This window comes from Podarcis muralis, chromosome 2 (assembly GCF_964188315.1).
Source record: "Podarcis muralis chromosome 2, rPodMur119.hap1.1, whole genome shotgun sequence".
Classification (NCBI taxonomy): Eukaryota; Metazoa; Chordata; class Lepidosauria; order Squamata; family Lacertidae; genus Podarcis; species Podarcis muralis.
In genome coordinates, this window is record NC_135656.1 from 62,835,469 (window position 1) to 62,854,019 (window position 18,551).

The 18,551-nt window shown below is 48.1% G+C and overlaps 1 protein-coding gene across 5 annotated transcripts in view; it reads right to left on the minus strand.

The window, feature by feature from the left end:
- Positions 1-18,551, minus strand: part of TNIP1 (TNFAIP3 interacting protein 1) — a 52,291-nt gene that overhangs the window by 3,422 nt on the left and 30,318 nt on the right. For 3 of the 5 annotated variants that reach the window (XM_028718296.2, XM_028718295.2, XM_028718299.2), the window contains 12 exons: positions 15,126-15,332; positions 11,737-11,831; positions 9,097-9,187; positions 8,472-8,561; positions 6,996-7,061; positions 6,079-6,210; positions 5,306-5,434; positions 4,991-5,119; positions 4,558-4,683; positions 3,412-3,492; positions 796-993; positions 246-336 (listed from right to left, as the gene is read on the minus strand). In XM_028718296.2, the coding sequence (XP_028574129.2) occupies positions 246-336; positions 796-993; positions 3,412-3,492; positions 4,558-4,683; positions 4,991-5,119; positions 5,306-5,434; positions 6,079-6,210; positions 6,996-7,061; positions 8,472-8,561; positions 9,097-9,187; positions 11,737-11,831; positions 15,126-15,332 (1,435 nt within the window). The remainder of the gene's footprint in view (positions 1-245; positions 337-795; positions 994-3,411; positions 3,493-4,557; positions 4,684-4,990; positions 5,120-5,305; positions 5,435-6,078; positions 6,211-6,995; positions 7,062-8,471; positions 8,562-9,096; positions 9,188-11,736; positions 11,832-15,125; positions 15,333-18,551) is intronic. The other 2 variants (XM_028718297.2, XM_028718300.2) reach the window with 1 other exon arrangement.

The window sequence follows — 18,551 nt, forward strand, 5'->3', positions numbered from 1 at the left end:
GTGGCTGCCGTAGAGTGAACCTCCCCAGTTTTGTGTGGCAAATTGGCATGTCACCACAAAGCCACCTATGTCAGGTGCTAGTGATGGCATTTCCATGCAATGGAAATGATCTACCATGTGGAGCAGCCAAACGTTTCTGAACTGTTATCACAGCAGATAAGAAGACCCTTCGAGGAGAGGAGGAAAAGCAGCATTCACAATAGCTCTCGGGAATTTCACCAAAGAAGTTTGAACCTCTTTCTTACCCGATTCCTTGGGGAGTTGTTTCCCACCATCTGGCGCTTGTGCGTTCTGATTTTGTGAAATAACACATGGTGGATACCAGGTATATTCAGGCTAAAGTGAGCAAGACATAAATAAACAAGCATAAACATGGCACACCGCTAATGCGTGCTTCAAAATGGAAACTTTGCTTCTCCAAACTGAATGGCCCCACTGGCAATAGGCTAAGCAGAACCGTTCATTCTGGGGTGAACATGCCCTGGATTCCTTCAAGAGGAAGAACTTAATATGAATTCTATAACTAAAGAAAGAATCAGGCCATGCAACAAAATTTTGAGCACAGATTCTGGTAGGCAAAGCCAACAATTTCAGATTTTGGAAAACGGGAGAAGTAGAGCTGCTCGTTCTGGGCATTCGCTTACACCTGGAGTTTTGCACAGAATCTGGCACAATCCTGAGACTCTGATCTTCATTTATTTTTTAACGAGGCAATGGATGGCTTTATACTTATAGCCTCCAGTTCCCAGCTGCCTTTTTTCACAGCCCTGATGCCTTCTGATTTAGTTAACTCACAGGAGGGAATCGATGGTAGTTCTGAACCGGAGGACGCTCATTTGGCATTGCCGCTGGTGGGTAACGGATCTGCTGCCACTCCTCATAACCATGATACATGTGGGGCTGGACTGGAGTGGGGCACTGGAACTGGTACATGGGGCAGACTGGGGCCACCGGTCCTGGCTGCGGCTCTGGATGAAGCCTGTCACCAGAATGCTGTAAGTGAGAAAGCAGGAGGCTGAGAATGATGCAAACACAGATAAGCCATACACAAGGCTAATGATTTACTACTGGAATATTTGGGCACCAATAGGAGGGAGGTTATCCTGTACTTTTCATCCAGGGACATTTCATCCTGGGCTGACTGAAGGAACACTATGCCCCCTTCACTGTATTTTGATCTCACTGTTGCCAGGAGGAAAAAGTAAGCGTAGGCTGAGAAAAAGGAGTTACCTTTTAAATAAAAGCAGTGGATAGTAAGAGAAAAATGACTCAGATCTAATCTGGACCTACATGTAGAAGCAATTTTGATCTCCCTGGATAGGTAAACAGAAAGCCATCTACAGACAACTCTGACACTGTCAATTTAATGGGATATCATGCCCTATAGTCTGTGGGGCAGAACCAGTCCTTACCAGCTGGGGTGGATTAAAGAGATAGATCTCTCTCCCTCCCCTCCTCCCTCCCTCCCTCCCCCCCCCTCTCCCTCTCTCTCTGTGTGTGTGTGTGTGTGTGTGTGTGTGAGAGAGAGAGAGAGAGAGAGAGAGAGAGAGAGAGAGAGAGAGAGAGAGAGAGAGAGAGACCTAGGACCCTGGTAAAATTATCAGCCACAATGGCATTGGTAATTGGTTGCTTTCCCTGAAAGAAAAACAATTATGTAAAAAAATAGGTAATATCCAGTTTGGGGCTAGAAGTTTCACACCTTTCGCCCAATTAGGGTTCAATTTGACTGGAAAACATCCACAATGTATGGAAATAATTTATGGGTGCGTCATGGCAAAGAGAATATCATAAGAAGAGGCCACTTGGCCATCTGGTCCAGCATCCTGCTCTCACAGTGGCCAACCCGATGCTTGTTGGAAACCCGTAAGCAGGACCCCAACACAAGAGCGGTCTCCCCTCTGGCAGTTCCCAGAAACTGGAAACATTACTGCTTCCAACCATGAAAGCAGAGCATAGCCATCGTGGCTAGTAGCCACTGAAAGCTTAATTCTCCATGAATTTGTCTAATCCTCTTTTTAGGTCATCCAAGTTGGTTATTCAGATTAACTTGGGACAGAATGGACTTGTGGGTGAACACATGCAAAAGTGACCCGATTCATTCATTGATCCCTAGTACAAACTGGCCCTAAGGAAGCTACCAAAAAATTATACAAGTGATTGGAATCTGAGCCACATGTCAAAGTTGGGTGAAGAATTTATTATTTATACCCCGCCCATCTGGCTGAGTTTCCCCAGCCACTCTGGGCAGCTCCCAATCAAGTGTTAAAAACAATTCAGCATTAAATATTAAAAACTTCCCTAAACAGGGCTGCCTTCATATGTCTTTTAAAAATAGGATAGCTGCTTATTTCCTTGACATCTGATGGGAGGGTGTTCCACAGGGCGGGCACAACTACTGACAGGCCCTCTGTCTGGTTCCCTGTAACCTCACTTCTCGCAATGAGGGAACCGCCAAAAGGCCCTCGTCGCTGGATCTCAGTGTCCGGGCTGAACAATGGGGGTGGAGATGCTCCTTCAGGTATACAGGACCGAGGCCGTTTAGGACTTTAAAGGTCAGCATCAACACTTTGAATTGTGCTCGGAAACGTACTGGGAGCCAATGCAGATCTCTCAGGACCGGTGTTAAATGGTCCCGGCGGCCACTCCCAGTCACCAGTCTAGCTGCCGCATTCTGGATTAATTGCAGTTTCCGGGTCACCTTCAAAGGTAGCCCCATGGAGAGCGAATTGCAGTAGTTCAAGCGGGAGATAACTAGAGCATGCACCACTCTGATGAGACAGTCTGTGGGCAGGTAGAGTCTCAGCCTGCGTACCAGGTGGAGCTGGTAGACAGCCGCCCTGGACACAGAATTAACCTGCGCCTCCATGGACACCTGTGAGTCCAAAATGACTCCCAGGCTATGCACCTGGTCCTTCAGGGGCACAGTTACCCCATTCAAGACCAGGGAGTCCCCCACACCCGCCCGCCCCCTGTCCCCCCAAAACAGTACTTCTGTCTTTTCAGGATTCAACCACAATCTGTTAGCCACCATCCATCCTCCAGGCACTCACACAGGACATTCACTGCCTTCACTGGTTCTGATTTAAAAGAGAGGTAGAGCTGGAGGTCATCTGCATACTGATGAACACCCAGCCCAAACCCCAATGATCTCTTCTAGCGGCTTCATATAGATATTAAAAAGCATGGGGGAGAGGAGAGTGAGAGCTCAGGGGTCTGAACACTCATCCCCCAACACCACTTTCTGGACACAGCCCAGGAGAAAGGAGTAGAACCACTGTATAACAGTGCCCCCAGCTCCCAGCTCCTCTGAACAGTCCACCTAGCAGTTCAACTGGCTGTGACCTAAATTTGGTATTGCCTGAGCAGTCATATCTTTCAGCACAATGCTTTTCCTAGCATGGCGTTCTGTACCTGTTTGTGCTGCTTGAGCAGCTTCTTGAACTTGTCCTTCTCTTCCTTCTCTTTACGATAGTCCTCTTTAAAAATCTGCATCTGGCAGGGAGAGAGAAGGCCACAGGTAAGCGGGGAGCTAAAGGATTCCCGGTCAACTGCACGCTGGGAAGGAGGCCAGGCAAATTAAATGCAAACATTCTGCTCAAATCTGCTAGAGCTGCTGAGCTCCCTCCAAATCTGGGTGCCCTCGTGGAGCACAAAAGGCAGCACATAACACAGTTCTTTGGCTCTAGGCCTCTGCGTGGATATAAGGAGAGGTTGCCCCAGCATACTCTTACAAAGGTCCAGTGAGGTCGCATGACTGAGGGAAGTAAGAGGCCATACTAGATTTCGACGGACAAGCTAGACAGCAAGAACCACTTCTGGCTGAGGGAGCAACTACCCAATCTTACTTGAACACACCTTGTCTTTGCTTACTGGCATGCCTCTTCCCCCTCTCCTTCCAAAACAAATGACACAATTATCTCTTTTCCCTTAAGGATAAAACAGGCAGCAGATGTGAGCAACCTGTGGAGCAGGGATGGGGAACCTGTGGCTCTCCATGACACCGCTGGACTCCCATCAGTCCCTGCCAGCATGATCAATGGGTAGGGATGACGGGTGCTGTGGCTCAGCAACACCTGGAGGGCCACAGGTTCCCCAGCCCTGATATAGGAGTGAAGTGACTGAACTATGGCTTGTGAACTGCATCCCGATTCTGAAGAACTTCCAGAAGATGCCTTCGCTTTGTGAGATTTTGCCTCTTTGTTCTCCTGGCTACCCTCTGGGAGAAGGCGGACAGTCTTAGTGCAGCAATGCAGGATATAGAAGGGATCCCCCTGAAGATCACAGCTAGGCCTAGGAGAAGGCAATGGGAAGCAGGCTGATAAAGACAGGGGGGAGAGAGAAGTGGAAGTGCCCAAAAAGGACACTGATGTGGGGGGAGGGAACATGGGAGATGAAACTAATGGTGGATAGAAAGGCTCTGTAGCAGTCTTTTGGATTTTGGAAAGCACAGGGCAGCTGGATCAGTCAGCAGGCTGGGATTTCAGAGTGGCTTAATTGTCATCCCCTTCATTGCACAGCTTCCTTTTTGAAACCAGAATGTGCCTTCTGGGTTCCTACCTGGCTGTTGGTGAGCACCAACTGCTTCTGAAGCTTATCCAGCTGCTGCTTCAGCTCCTCCTTCTCCTCGTTCATCCTTTCTCTGTCGCTCCGCTCCCGCTGAAAGTCCTCCTCAAAAATCTTCACCTGGCAGGGAACAAGAGGCAGTGAAGTCCTTGGTTCACAGAGATACAATCCCAATGTATGGCAAGCGCCAAGTGTCCCAACGCTGATGTCAGGAAAAGGCAATGGGCACAACCGTGTTTTGAGCCCAACTTCAAAGACGTTAACAACAACAACAACATTGTACCCTGCCCATCTAACTGGGTTGCCCCAGCCTGGGAGGCACAAGCTTAGGAGGCAAAAGGAACACTGTGTTTTCTGGAAATAACTTTTGTGCTCACAAATGGTGTCAAGCCAAGGGGAGTCCTAGTTTCATGGAAGCCTGCCATACCTGTTGCTTTAGGAGCTCATTCTGGGTCACCACCTCCTGATGCCGGACAGATGCTCCAGGTTCAATGGGGCTGTTGAAGGCCGAAGGGGAAGGAGCAGAGGCTTGAACGTTCAGGGCCTCTTCTAAGGCCTGAGGAGAGTCAGGAACAGAGAGGACAGTTAAAATGGTCTTTTCTCCACAGCAGCTTAGCATCAGTAAACAATATGTTTGCAGATATTGTAAGAGATTTAAGGCTATTTTACTGTCCAGGAAAGCTCATAACCTGGGGTAGGAAAAACTGGCATGGCTACAGAGAAGCAGAAGTATATTACCCACCTTATTAAGCCGTAAAATCTCCTTCTCCTGGTACTCCCTTTGCCTGGTGACTGGAGCCAACTGATCCTGAAGGAATTTCACCCTCTGTTTTAGGTCTTTCACCTCACTGGCAAGTCTCTCCTTTTCTGCCTGAGAAAGACAAAGTCATACAAGTCAAGACAGCCGTATACCTTAGGACCACAGATCCTCATTCTACCACCCTCCCTCCCTGCCTCAAAACCAGAAGTAGAAGAACTGGAAATGAAATAAAATGAATGAGAATTGGGAGATTTTAAAAATAAATTTCAGGCTCCTGCCTTGCAGATTCCTTTACCTTCTTGAGAACATACTGTCACAGACAAGGTGTTGCTATACTACAACTCCCATCAGCCCCAGAAAGCATGGTCAATGGCCAAGGGATTATGGGCGTTGTAGTTCAGCAACATCTGGAGGGCCAAAAGTTCCCCACACCTGCCACTGACTAATTGTCTATAACTGGGTAGCCTGCTGAAATCTCAACAAATGCAAGTGGCTATAGCTTTGCCATCATAATTCAAACTGCCTGTCCATCCCTCTAACCCATGTCCTATCCTCTCTGGTCAAATATACTATCTAGCTCATCTACCTTCACACTAGACAGGCTCAGTATCCCATGCTCAGTATCTTTGGTCTCATCTTTTATAACAGGGATGCAGAACTTGTGAGTGGGACTACAACTCCCATCATCCCTGACTATTGGCCACGGTGGGTGCTGATGCATTTCCAGGGAGTGTCGGACCTCTTATCAGACTCACCTCCTCCTCTTCAATCTTGGATTTAGCCAGCAGGAGCTTACGGTCAAAATCCCTCTGCTTCTGCTCTCGTTCTGCCTCCAGCTCCCCCAGGGCTTTCTGGGAGTCAGCAAGCTTCTGCCGTAGATCTGTTATCTGCCAGGAGGGGAAGATGACATGAAACATGAAACAAACCGCAGAACACAGCTAGAAATACTGTAAACTTTTAAAAATATGCAGTATCTCTTGTCTGACTGTATGAGAATACTATAGAGCAATGAGAATAAAAATGCTGATAAAATGGGACATCTCAGACAACACACACACACACACACACACACACACACACACACACCCTCTAGAGGCCTTGCCCTGGTATTCCAATGTTTTGAAGTCAAATTAAAAGAGTTATTGAGAGGACAACTGGTTATGAATTTTTATTGGAATTAAAACCAGTTCAACTGGAAATCTATCATGAAAACATGCCCACTCAATAGGTAATGATCTTTGGTTTATTAACAGCTGCTCAGATTGTTATAGCTAAAAATGGGAAAAGTTCTAGGATCACAACACGTAAGGAATGGGTAAATAAAATCTGGCATTTAGCACAAGCCAAGCTAACCGAAGTAATGAGATTAAGAGATGGCAGACAACAACAATCTGATTGTTCTTGGCAGTTAACCATAAGTTGAATTTGGTGCATCGATGCAGGCCAGTAAGATGGCAGACAAACATTTATCATAAAAAGCATTAAAGCCAGAGAGAAAAAGTCAGTGCCATAGAGAGACCTAGCTTTCCCTCTAGCAACATGCCTGTTAACATTCTTCCCCTCCGACAAGGCATATGAGAGAAACGCAAAGTTCTCTGGGTGTCGTATTATGTGAAATAACTGTCACCTATAAAACTTCATTTGTGCAAGGCATTTGGTACCCTGCTATTACCTTCTGCTCGTACTGCTGCTTCATGGACCGGAAATGATGATCCCACTGCTTATTTACCTCCAGCAGCTAGAAGGAAAGGTACAGAGTTATCAAAGGACAGAATCTCAATTCCCTACTGATGTAGCCAAAGCACTATCTTGCCAGCACTTTCTAGTCTGTCCAGCAACTCTCTTACAGGAATAGCCTCCTTCAGGCTCTGCATAGATTGCCAAACCTGATAGCACCCAAAGCTGGTTGACCTTGGGCCTCTCTTGAACAGCAGGAGCAGCTTTCCTGCAATAATAAATGCCTAGCAGCAGACCTGCTGCTGCTTATCGGAGGCAGCAGGAGTGGAGTGACAGTGGTAGATTTGGAGCTGAGCAGCAGCGGCACTGGACTGGCTCCATTGCTGCACCAATGCAGCCCCAACCTTGCCACCTCTTCTGGACACATGGCAGCGATGCTGCTGCCAGGATGCTACTGTTGCAGCTCCATCCCACCTGGCATCTCCAGTTTAAAAAGGTGATGCAATGTGAAAAGGGAAGATCTCAGCAGAAGACCCCAGAGAGCCATTGTCAGCAGACAATCCTGGGCTAAACAGAAAAAGGCACCCGACCCTGCTGCTAATGCAGGCTACCATTGTGGGATCACAGTTTAGACCACATGACAACATCATGGAGCAGCAGTTCACTCAATATGTCGAGGGTATGAATCAGATCTCAATGTTTCCAAGGAAAGGGGGGGGGGCGGACAGATGTCAAGTTCCTGGAGATATGGGAAGCACTGTCTATTCCCAACATGAATCGGCCTGACATTTAAGACCGTCTTCAGAGGTCCTCATCAGGCTATCCCTATCTTCTCAAGTGAGGCAAGTAACTGGCAACAGCGCCTTTTGGGTTGTGGCAGAATGTAGGAAGCCAGACCAATGGTTCACGGAGCTCAGTATAGTCTACACCAGACATAGGCAAACTCGGCCCTCCAGCTGTTTTGGGACTACAACTCCCATCATCCCTGACCACTGGTCCTGTTAGCTAGGGATGAGTTGTAGTCCCAAAACATCTGGAGGGCCGAGTTTGCCTATGCCTGGTCTACAACGATTGGTCCTCCATGCTTTCAGACAGGGGTCTCTCCTTGCCCTACCTAGAGATGCCAGGGCTTGAACCCTGCAAGATGTGTGGCTCTTCCCCAGAGAGCCTTGCTTTTGGAATGCCCTTCTCTGGTTCATTTCCAAGGCTTCCCTGCTGCCCACCTCTCCAGGGGTGAGGGGTGGGAATGAAAGCACTGCTCTTTGCTCTGACACTTTCAACATGATCCAACACTGCCCTGCCTTGTGGTTTGTGGGTTCTCCGCTTGCTGGGGCAGTATTGTGACTCGTTACAGTTGTGAGTTGCCTCAGGAAATTGTGCATTTAAGGGGCAGGAGATGCAACACTTAAAATAATAAATGTGCCTAGCTCTCCTCTGGCCTTGGGTCACTTGGGGCAGGCGTCCTGCTTACCTCGTTGCGTTGGTGCTCGAGGATCTTCACTTTCTTCTCACTTGACCCCAACATGCTTTTCCCCATGGCTTTCTCCTCTGCAGCCCCCTTCTGAAATGTTGACACACAAAAAGGTCATGAGAAGCGGCTAAGCCAATCATAGGAAGCAGCTCGCGATTCAAGAGCAGCACCCATGCTTCTCCCTCCCAAAGCCAGCATCCAAAGCACTGAACAGTAAGGCCTATTTTCTCCCACAACAACCATGATCCAATATGCATTGGAAAGGCAAATAACAACCAGGGTGGTTTTACTGTCATGTTTAATGCATGCATGCGGGGGTGGCGGGTGGGGGAGAGGCAGTTCTTAAGCCTTCAAGTGGCTGGAGCAGGAAGTCCAACAGCCACTCCACTCCAGTTCTGCGCTCTTGAACAGTTATCCTGCAAGATCAGGCCCAGGGTAGCGGGGCAAGATGAACAGACTATCTGGTTTTATAGCAGGGCTGGGGAATCTCCAGATGTGGTTGGACTCCAATTCTCCTCATCCCCAGGCAAAATGCCAAGGGTCAGGGATGATGGCAGCTGCAATTCAACAACTTCTGGAGGGCCTCAGGTTCTCCATCTCTGTTTCATAGGGAAAAGCCTCCCACCTGTTGCAGTCCAGCACATTCTACGCCTTCTGCCTTGACTCCTTCTTTGCTGCCCATCATCACCATCTTCCTGAGCTCCAGATTCTCACACCTACATTGGGAAGGAATAATATTAGCAAAACGAGCATCAGGGAAGAGAAATCATTCTTCTGGCTGGAGCTGACCAAAGACATTTTGCCAGCTGAGGCCTGGCAGAGCCCCTCTGCCCCATGGTGTGTGCCAGGGCTGACACTTACTGTAAACGCCACGGTGAACCTGCTCCCAAGTCTTGAAAAGGTTCGCCACAGTGCCCAGCCATGCAGCTGCCAGCAACTGAACCTCAAATGGCACGAGAGTGTCTGGCAAAAGGGCTCACTTATTCTGACACACTGGCGGGAGTATGTGCAGGGGGCTGCTTGCTTGGCTGCCCCTCTGCCCCCTGAGACAAGTGGCTCAGTGTTACTTATGATAGGCCTGCCTTAAAAACTCTAGGTTCCTATCTTAAAGGGACTGCAAAGGGAAGCAGGAGACGACTTGGAAAAGGCTTTCTGAGTCTCCACCCACTTCCCTTTTAAACCTGTGAGATCAGAGCGCAAGGCCAGGCCCACTTGTCAACCATGTGATGTCATAAGGATGGCATGTGATTGACAGGTGGGCAGCCCCAGCCACCTGTCCTGTTTGGCTTGCCAGGCAGATCCTGCTAAGGCTGCCCTCCCTGGTTACATACCACCAGTTAAGGGTCTTTCAGTGGCAATGAGGATCTCATTACTCTAAAGTAACATAACCTTTGAAGGGGAAAAAATGAGCCTCTTAGTTCACTTTTATGTTAACAATGGCAGTGTTCAAATCAATACAGCGTCTACATCCCCATGGAACCTGGTAAAGTTTCTTCTTTACTAAGATCTGCAAGTAAATTAAAAAGAGGACAGTTGCCCCTGAAGTTTGAAATGCAAGACTTCTATATTTGTTCTGAATTTTTGCTTGGTATGGTGGCTAGATTTTACGGGGAGGTTTTCCTGGTGTCAAAGTCTTTTACATTCTAAAGCTTGCACCCCCTCAGCAACAGAATGTGATGCAGAACAAGACTTCAGGACAAGATTTCTTTCCTGAGGGCCAGCTCTGCCGTTATAGACCATGATGGAGAACAGCTCAGAGCGCATGGAAGTCACAATCAGGCAGGTCCTCTAGAGGGCAGCATCTCATCTACGAAGACCAAGCTCTTTTCACTGGAAATATCAAGAAGGTGAAAGCTGAGCTATTCAGAGAAGCTTGGGTCTTCCCCAGCCAAAGCAATCAGGACACCAGTGTCTGCTGTCTCTAGGGAACTGCTGGCTGGGTCTTAAAAGGCCAAAGGACTTCATGATCTTCAGGCTAGGGAAAGGCTGAATCTTTAGCCCTCTGCAGGTGTTTGCCTGAGCCCAGGGGTGTTCAAAGTGTGTGGAGGGGCAGGGGCATGCATGCAAATCCTGCTGCATCCATGTTCCCAATTCCACTTGCTCCTTTTAGACCTTCATGGCTTGAAGGAGGCTGCTATGCAGGTTCGACTGAAGGCACTTAGAGGCCTCTGTGCAAATAGGGAACCAGACTTTATCAGGAATCTCAGTCATGCTTCTAAGTACATTCCGTCCAATGCACTTCAGACGGTTGCACTACATAGCAACTTGAGGATGGGGCTTGCTCAGACAAACACTTGCAGAGTGTTTTGGGGGATTACTTATTGGGGAAAAAAGGGCAGCACCAAGGTATTAGGGTCTCTTTCCCAAGGTTCACCCTGTGCCACCCAATGCAAGGAAATTCCCCTTATCCTTCTCTGGGATTTCCCACCACTGTTGTTACTTTTCAGGGAGTGGCTCCACTCCCTCTGTTCCTTGCTGCAAGGTGGGTTGGACTCCCAGTGCTTGGAATGAACTATTCAGATTAACTAATTTACCAATTTTTTTTTAAAAAAATAAATCTCCGAATTACACCTGAAAGTAGTTCTGGGTCAACTGAACATGAATTAAATTTCCTTTGCAGTGAAATTTGGGAGATTTTAAAATCATTTTAATTATATATGTGTGTGCGCACATGTGTTTCATTGCACATAACTCCGTAATCATGGCCACTACATTTGCCATTTTTACCTATCTGAAAAGTGATGCTGCTGTTTAAAGCTTAAAGATCAGAACTGTTGGGAAAAATAAAATGCTTGCATGTTCTGTTGTTCTTGCAGTGTATTTTATACTTTAGCAGGACAGCTTGCAAAATTCTGAAGGCTGAAAAATATCTGCCAAGCACCATCACAAGCGAACTGTGAAATGAACTGGAATGGAATTAGGTTTTTTTGCAAGGGATGAACTAGAATTAATTCCTTTTCTAAAATGAACTTTCTAAGCACCGGTGTTCTCTGCCATAACTGCACTCCCCTCTCAAATCCAGGACTGGAAGTTTCTTTTGGGCTCTTGAATGCTTGCACAGGGTGGCTGTACAGTTTGATGGGCCTTAAGAAAACTCCCTAGGAGCAGAGCAGGGCAAGGCAAGGGACAGGGGCCAGTTTCCACCAGCTTCAGGCTTCCAATATTAACTTCAGTGTCATCACACACAGATACACAATGAAAACGCCTAGATCACTGCTCTGCCCAGCATGACTGTATTCTCCTTTCCCACCTGACATGCCCTCACCTCAGCTTCTCTGAAACCTGGTTCCTTTGCTCTAGTTCCTTCTCCAACTTTGCCCTCAGCTCCTCATTCTCGTTCCGCAGCTCCTCACACAAGGCCTGTATAAAAAAAAATGGGGGAGGGGTACAAGAAGCATCAGCAGTGGAAAGAGTTATATCCTATTAGCCAAGGGCCATTTTCTTGGTCATAAATTCACTAAACAGCTTCTGGCAATTGGCCACCTGCTCTTGGCTAGCTGTCGATGCTGAAATTTGAATTTCCTAGTCCCCAACCCCATGAACCCTTTTCTCAGATTTCGACATGAATGCCAAAGCTATATTCCACCCCGTCTTCCTTGCTATTTATATCCCACCTTTCCTTTAAGGAACTCAGGACAGAGACTTGGTCTCCCCCACCATTTTATCCTCACAACAACCCTGGGAGCCAGGTTAGGTTGAGAGATGGCCCCTGGTTCAAGCTCATCCAGTGAGGAAAATTTGCACCTACATAGCCTTGGTATGACACTGTAACTATTCTGGTTCTCTCTAATGTTGAGGAAAGATGGGAATAAGAAAGCAGGAATTATATCTGCCTATTAAAACTACAGGGCCAAAGTAAACAGGGTATTATTCACGTGGACCTTGGATGACTTTTTTGGGGGGGAACTAATAGTTACTACCTGAGACGCGGGTGGCGCTGTGGGTAAAAGCCTCAGCGCCTAGGGCTTGCCGATTGAAAGGTCGGCGGTTCGAATCCCCGTGGCGGGGTGTGCTCCCGTTGCTCGGTCCCAGCGCCTGCCAACCTAGCAGTTCGAAAGCACCCCCGGGTGCAAGTAGATAAATAGGGACCGCTTACCGGCGGGAAGGTAAACGGTGTTTCCGTGTGCTGCGCTGGCTCGCCAGATGCAGCTTTGTCACGCTGGCCACGTGACCCGGAAAGTGTCTCCGGACAGCGCTGGCCCCCGGCCTCTTAAGTGAGATGGGCGCACAACCCTAGAGTCTGTCAAGACTGGCCTGTACGGGCAGGGGTACCTTTACCTTTACCTAATAGTTACTACGGGTATGGGGAGATGGATTGGGATCACAGGAGACTTTAAACCTCTGCCCCATCACGGTTCTGATCAGAGGCAGCCCCTGTTGCCCTGCCCTCCACACCTGCTATTCGCAATGGGGTGAAAGTCGCAAACAGTAGGTGCAAAGAATATCAGCCACTTTAGTCAGGATTAGAGGCAGCCTGTATTTGCACCTCTTTGGGACTGACTGGGACAAAAGGGTTAAAGTCCTCCAGATCCCCATATGACAGTCTCTCTCCCCCCCCCCCCCCCCGGCCCCAGCATGCTGGTTATTTGTCATGGTGTTTTGTAAACTGTGCAATGCCAAATGACACGGAATAACATCCTGTTCAGTTTGACCCGTAGAAGGACGCACTTCTGGGCATCACTGCCAGGGAATTTAAAAAAAAAAAAAACGCAATTCTCCTTCCTCTTGAGGACTTCCCTCGTTTAATTTACTGACACAAAGTATAAATCACCCTTTAAATGGCCAATTGCACAATGGCTTGCCCCAGGGAAAAGTCTTTTAGTGGTGCGTTTATGACCTGAAAGGTTGTGGGGGGTGTCTGATGCCTTACTAAGGGTGTGTCATATCCTCAAAGTTTCCCTTCCTAGTTGGAAAGGGATGAAGAGATGACGGAAGAAAAACTAAAGCGAAGCTTCATTCAGAAATGCCAGTGTTTCCCCCATCGGCAACATTGCGAACGGTGGTCAGGAACCTTTATGAGGCCAACAGTGTGCCAGAGGACTTGAACGCAAAGTCTGGTGGCAACGTGACTGGAAACACACATATTCAATGGGGCTTAATTGTTGCTATCAGTACAGTAGTGGTTAAAGGTGGAACTGTGATCTAGAAGTTCCCAGTTAAAGACTCAGCTCAGCTGCAAACACACTGCACAGCTGCTGCTATTTCCCAGGCGTGGTTCAACATCCATCACATGGGAGTGATAATGCTGGCCACATGTTGTTGTTGTTTTTAAAGGGGGGAGTGAGTGAAAAGAAAGGCAAAGAAATAGCCCTGGAAGGAGAAATTAAAATGTGATAAAATGACAGGGCCAAAACAGCTATGGGGCTTTTAATATTTCTTGGTTGGTGCAATAGCTGATCTTAAGTTCTTTCTTCTGCTTAAAAAAGGACACTTGACCATTAGGTCCAGTCGTGACCGACTCTGGGGTTGCGTGCTCATCTCGCTCTATAGGCCGAGGGAGCCGGCGTTTGTCCACAGACAGCTTCCGGGTCATGTGGCCAGCATGACTAAGCCACTTCTGGCGAACCAGAGCAGCGCACGGAAACACCGTTTACCTTCCCGCCGGAGCAGTACCTATTTATCTACTTGCACTTTGACGTGCTTTCGAACTGCTAGGTTGGCAGGAGCAGAGACTGAGCAGGGATTCGAACTGTCGACCTTCTGATCGGCAAGTCCTAGGCTCTGTGGTTTAACCCACAGCGCCACCTGAGTCCTTCTGCTTACTTGTATCCTGATCTCCTGTTTTGCTTTTATCTGCTGGGGAAACCCAGCCAGACGGGCAGGGTATAAATAATAAAATTATTATTATTATTATTATTATTTATCTGAAATGTATATTGAGCTTACTTGTACAGTGGTACCTCGCAAGACGAATGCCTTGCAAGACGAAAAACTCGCTCGACGAAAGGGTTTTTGGTTTTTTGAGTTGCTTCACAAGACGAATTTCCCTATGGGCTTGCTTCGCAAGACGAAAACGTCTTGCAAGTTTGCGGTGTTAACTCATAGCAACTCATGTTGCTGTACAGTGGTGCTTCGCAAGACGAAAAATTCGCAGGACGAAAAAACTCGCAGAACGAATTAATTTCGTCTTGCGAGGCACCACTGTACTGAGTTGCACTTTTGTTGTAATGGATGGGTGTAATGGGTGGAAGGCGTGGGCATGTCTGGTGCCTTGTATTGCTCCAGAAGCAGTACATTGTATAGAATAGAATCATAGAATTGTAGCGTTGGAAGGGAACCCTGCAATGCCGGAATGATAGCTAAAGAATCCCTGAGAGATGGCCATTCAACCTCTGCTTTAAAACCTCCAATGAAGGACAGTTCACCATCTTCCAAGGGAGTCAAACAGCTCGTACTGTCAGAAATAAAAATTATTTTTGCGGGAGGAAAGTGTTGTGGGTAGGTGCATCACATTCCTGCCCCCCGCCACAGTAAGTGCATTTAGGTAGTGATGGGGCACATGGAAGTGTAATGTTTACATGGGAGAAAGGCCAGGCGCATGTGTTTTGGCCACTCATTGGGATCTGGGGTGGGGTGGGGGGAGAGAAGAGAAGAGAGGAAGCCAAGACAGTTGTTCATGAAAACCGAAAAGCAAAATGAACTATGCACATCTACCAGCAGCCTTCGAACCTGAAGGATGGATGTTCTCTGCTCGTTCTTGTGCACCTTGGAGGCCAGCCGGTTGAACTCCAGAGCCATGCGCCCCAGGTGGGCAAAGAGCTGCGTTTTGTCCGACTCCTCAGCAAAGAGACTCAGCGTGTTCTCCAAGCGCTGGAGGTGCAGCATCAGGTTGCCGTCCTCGTTCTGAAGTGGCTCAATGTCCTGCAAAAGATACGGAGGCGCAGAAACATTGTAATCTGGGAGGAGGGCAAATAAGGGCTACGTTTAGGCAGGCTCAGAAAAGCAGCTTGCCATCTTTTCCTTCCTTCATCCGAGGCCTAGAGTTGGCAACACTTTTGTCTCCGGATGAGTTACTCTGGACTTATTTCAAGAAATACCAGCTACAAAGTAAGCAGGCTGAATAGAGTCCCCGTGTTGGGGTTGGCACGGTTTGCTTCTCCTGGATAAGGTATTTTCCCTCTGAAAATCTCACCCTGAAGCTGCCCCTATGCTTCAATGGCAGAGTGGGGGGTGGACAAGATGGCATGGGAGGGAAGAGGAGACTTCCCCTCCTCACAGTCCCACTCAACTGCCCAGGCAACCTTGTGGTGTTTTTTTCTAAAACAAAAAACGTAGAAAGCTGCCTTATACCAAGTCAGCCCCCTGGCTGTGTCTCTCCATGACTTCAGGCAGGAGTCTCTGTCAACCCTACTTGGGAGATGCCAGGAATGAACCTGGGACTTTTTGCATGGAAGCCAAATGCTTTGCCACTGAGCCACAGCCCTTCCCCAAACACTTCAGCTTCTCCAATCCCTTGGTCCTTTGGGTTGCCGTTGTCTGCAGATCTTCCACTTACAAAATAATAATAAATTCCTCTCTCTTTTTTTAAGGTGGGTTGACCAGGAGTGTGAACAGTACAAAACTGCTCTCATTTCATGGTCTAAGTGTTCAACAGCACTCTAAGCATAATTCAATGCCCAACTCCGATTCCTCAAAGGGAACATAAGTTGGGCTAAAACACCAAGGTCAGTATTTAGTCCTTGAGGCCCAGCATGAGAGATGATTCTAGAGAGATCCAGTGTCTTTCAGGCACTTGCCCTTGTCTGTGGTATTCTGCACTTCCAGAAGAACTCATTGCATTACCCATGCCCCTTTCACCTTTGCCCTGTCTCTATTATTGCTGAAAATTCCACCTGAAGGCACCTTAGCTGTAAGCAGCAAATGGAGCCCGCCCTCCTATTAAGGCGAAGTAAGATTACCGCCTCAGGCGGCAGATGCTAAGAACAGAAGTGGATGACCCCCCTGGCTGTTCTTCTCTTTGAAGGACAGAGCTGTGTGCTCACTTAATAGTTTAGTGCCTGCTACCCTTAGGCGCAGAGTAGGACATCCCCTCATTGCTGGCACTGAAGAAAAATTCAACTGCTAGTCCAGTTGTGTATGTGCCATTATCCCTTCACCTCAGACTGCTAAATATTTTAAGGTGACCTTGCCAGTAAAAAAAAAAAAAAAAAGGATTGCCAGAACTAGTTTGCTTCCAAGCTTCTAATGCCACCTAAAAGTAGTACCTAAAAATAACCCCCTCTCAGTTTTTTCCCCAGTTGCAACTAATTTAACTTCTAAAGGACTTTAAACCAATTTGGACCAAGTTCCTGACAGCCGTTTTGGGAGCGCTGAAAAATTCCTTTGACACTTCAACACAGAAAACAGCCAGCATGTAATGTAGGAGAACTCCAGGGGTGCTTGAACTCTGCAGCAGAAGTCTACAGACTTGGGTCCCCCCCCCTCCCCGCCCTACCACGCACTTTAAGGACAGGAGACTCTGGCATATCTTCTGAGCTTGATTTGTGGCTGGGCTCCCCAGCACTCAGTTTCAGAGCTCATTTTTCATACTAAATATACGAAGGACGAATGAATGAATGATAAATAAAGTGTCTCTGATGATGTACTTGGTGTCTTTCCTTCACCACTGAGCAAGGCAGCATGTCTTTGGTCTGTATACTTGGAATTATGGCATGTGGCATCCTGGGAAGACAGTGCGGTAGCTTACATAAGAAGAGGCTGAATCAAGCCAATGGCCCATCTAGTCCAGCGTCCTGTTCTCACAGTAGCCAACCAGATGCCCGTGGGAAGCCTGAGCAAAAGAGTACTCTCCCCTCTTAAGGATTCCAGCAACTGGCATTCAGAAATGTTCTGTCTCCCACAAGGAGACTGGAAACAGAGACACTCCTAGGAACCAACTCATCAGACCTGCCTTATACCAAGTCAAATCATTGGTCCCTTTACTTGAGCATTGCCCTCACAGACCGACTGAGGATTTCAGGCAGGGTTCTCTTCCAGTCCTACCCAGAGATGCCAGGGGTTGAACCTTCTGCATGCAAAGCAGGTGCTTTGGCCCTTCCACAAGCGCAGGCAAAAACTTGACAAGCAATGAATAACAACAAAAAGCTGAGCACAACTCTTTACTCTCTAGCAAGTACCTCTGAATAAGGATTCTATTCATTCCATTCTCTGTAATTTCCACACTGCTAATGAAGAAAAATAGGGATGCGGGTGGCACCACAGAGCCTAGCACTTGCTGATCAGAAGGTTGGCGGTTCAAATCCCCGCGACGGGGTGAGCTCCCGTTGCTCAGTCTCTGCTCCTGCCAACCTAGCAGTTCGAAAGCACGTCAAAATGTGCAAGTAGATAAATAAGTACTGCTCCAGCGGGAAGGTAAATGGCGTTTCCGTGCGCTGCTCTGGTTCGCCAGAAGCAGCTTAGTCATGCTGGCCATATGACCCGGAAGCTGTATGCCGGCTCCCTCGGCCAATAAAGCGAGATGAGCGCCGCAATCCCAGAGTTGGCTACGACTGGACCTAATGGTCAGGGATCCCTTTACCTTTAATGAAGAAAAACACTCCTGCAACTTGGACCACCACTTCCACCTTAACTTCGCTCCCCCTTTCCCCACCTCTCTCACTCCTACCTCTTGCTGTTCAGTTCCAATTGGTTTCGATTCCAAAGTGCTGGCGGCACATGTGTCCCTCTGTCAGAAGCTCTACAACTGAAATGCACCCGCTTTATACGAGGCCCTGGGTTTATGGCACACCTTCCCTTGACAGGCAGCCGCAGAGCCACACCCTCCTCCCTGACGTGGTTGAGCTGGGCATAGTGAAGCACTAACCTGGTCTGGGTTGTTATGGCTGATTAGTTACTCGGTTGCCTCGGAGACGAAAGCCACCATTCACAGCCAAGCAATCCAGGTCAGGAAAGGGATGTCACCCTGCGTAGATGTAGCAAGCATGGCCAGATCAGGCTGCATGCCAGCTCAAAGAGTCACCTTGCAGGCAGCCCATCAGAAAGGAATCCTTGAAGGTAAAAGGCAGGGAAAGAGCAGCTTTCACCCAGGACTCATGAGCTGACTCATCCTCTCCGCCTCTCCGTGAACATGCCCCTATGAAC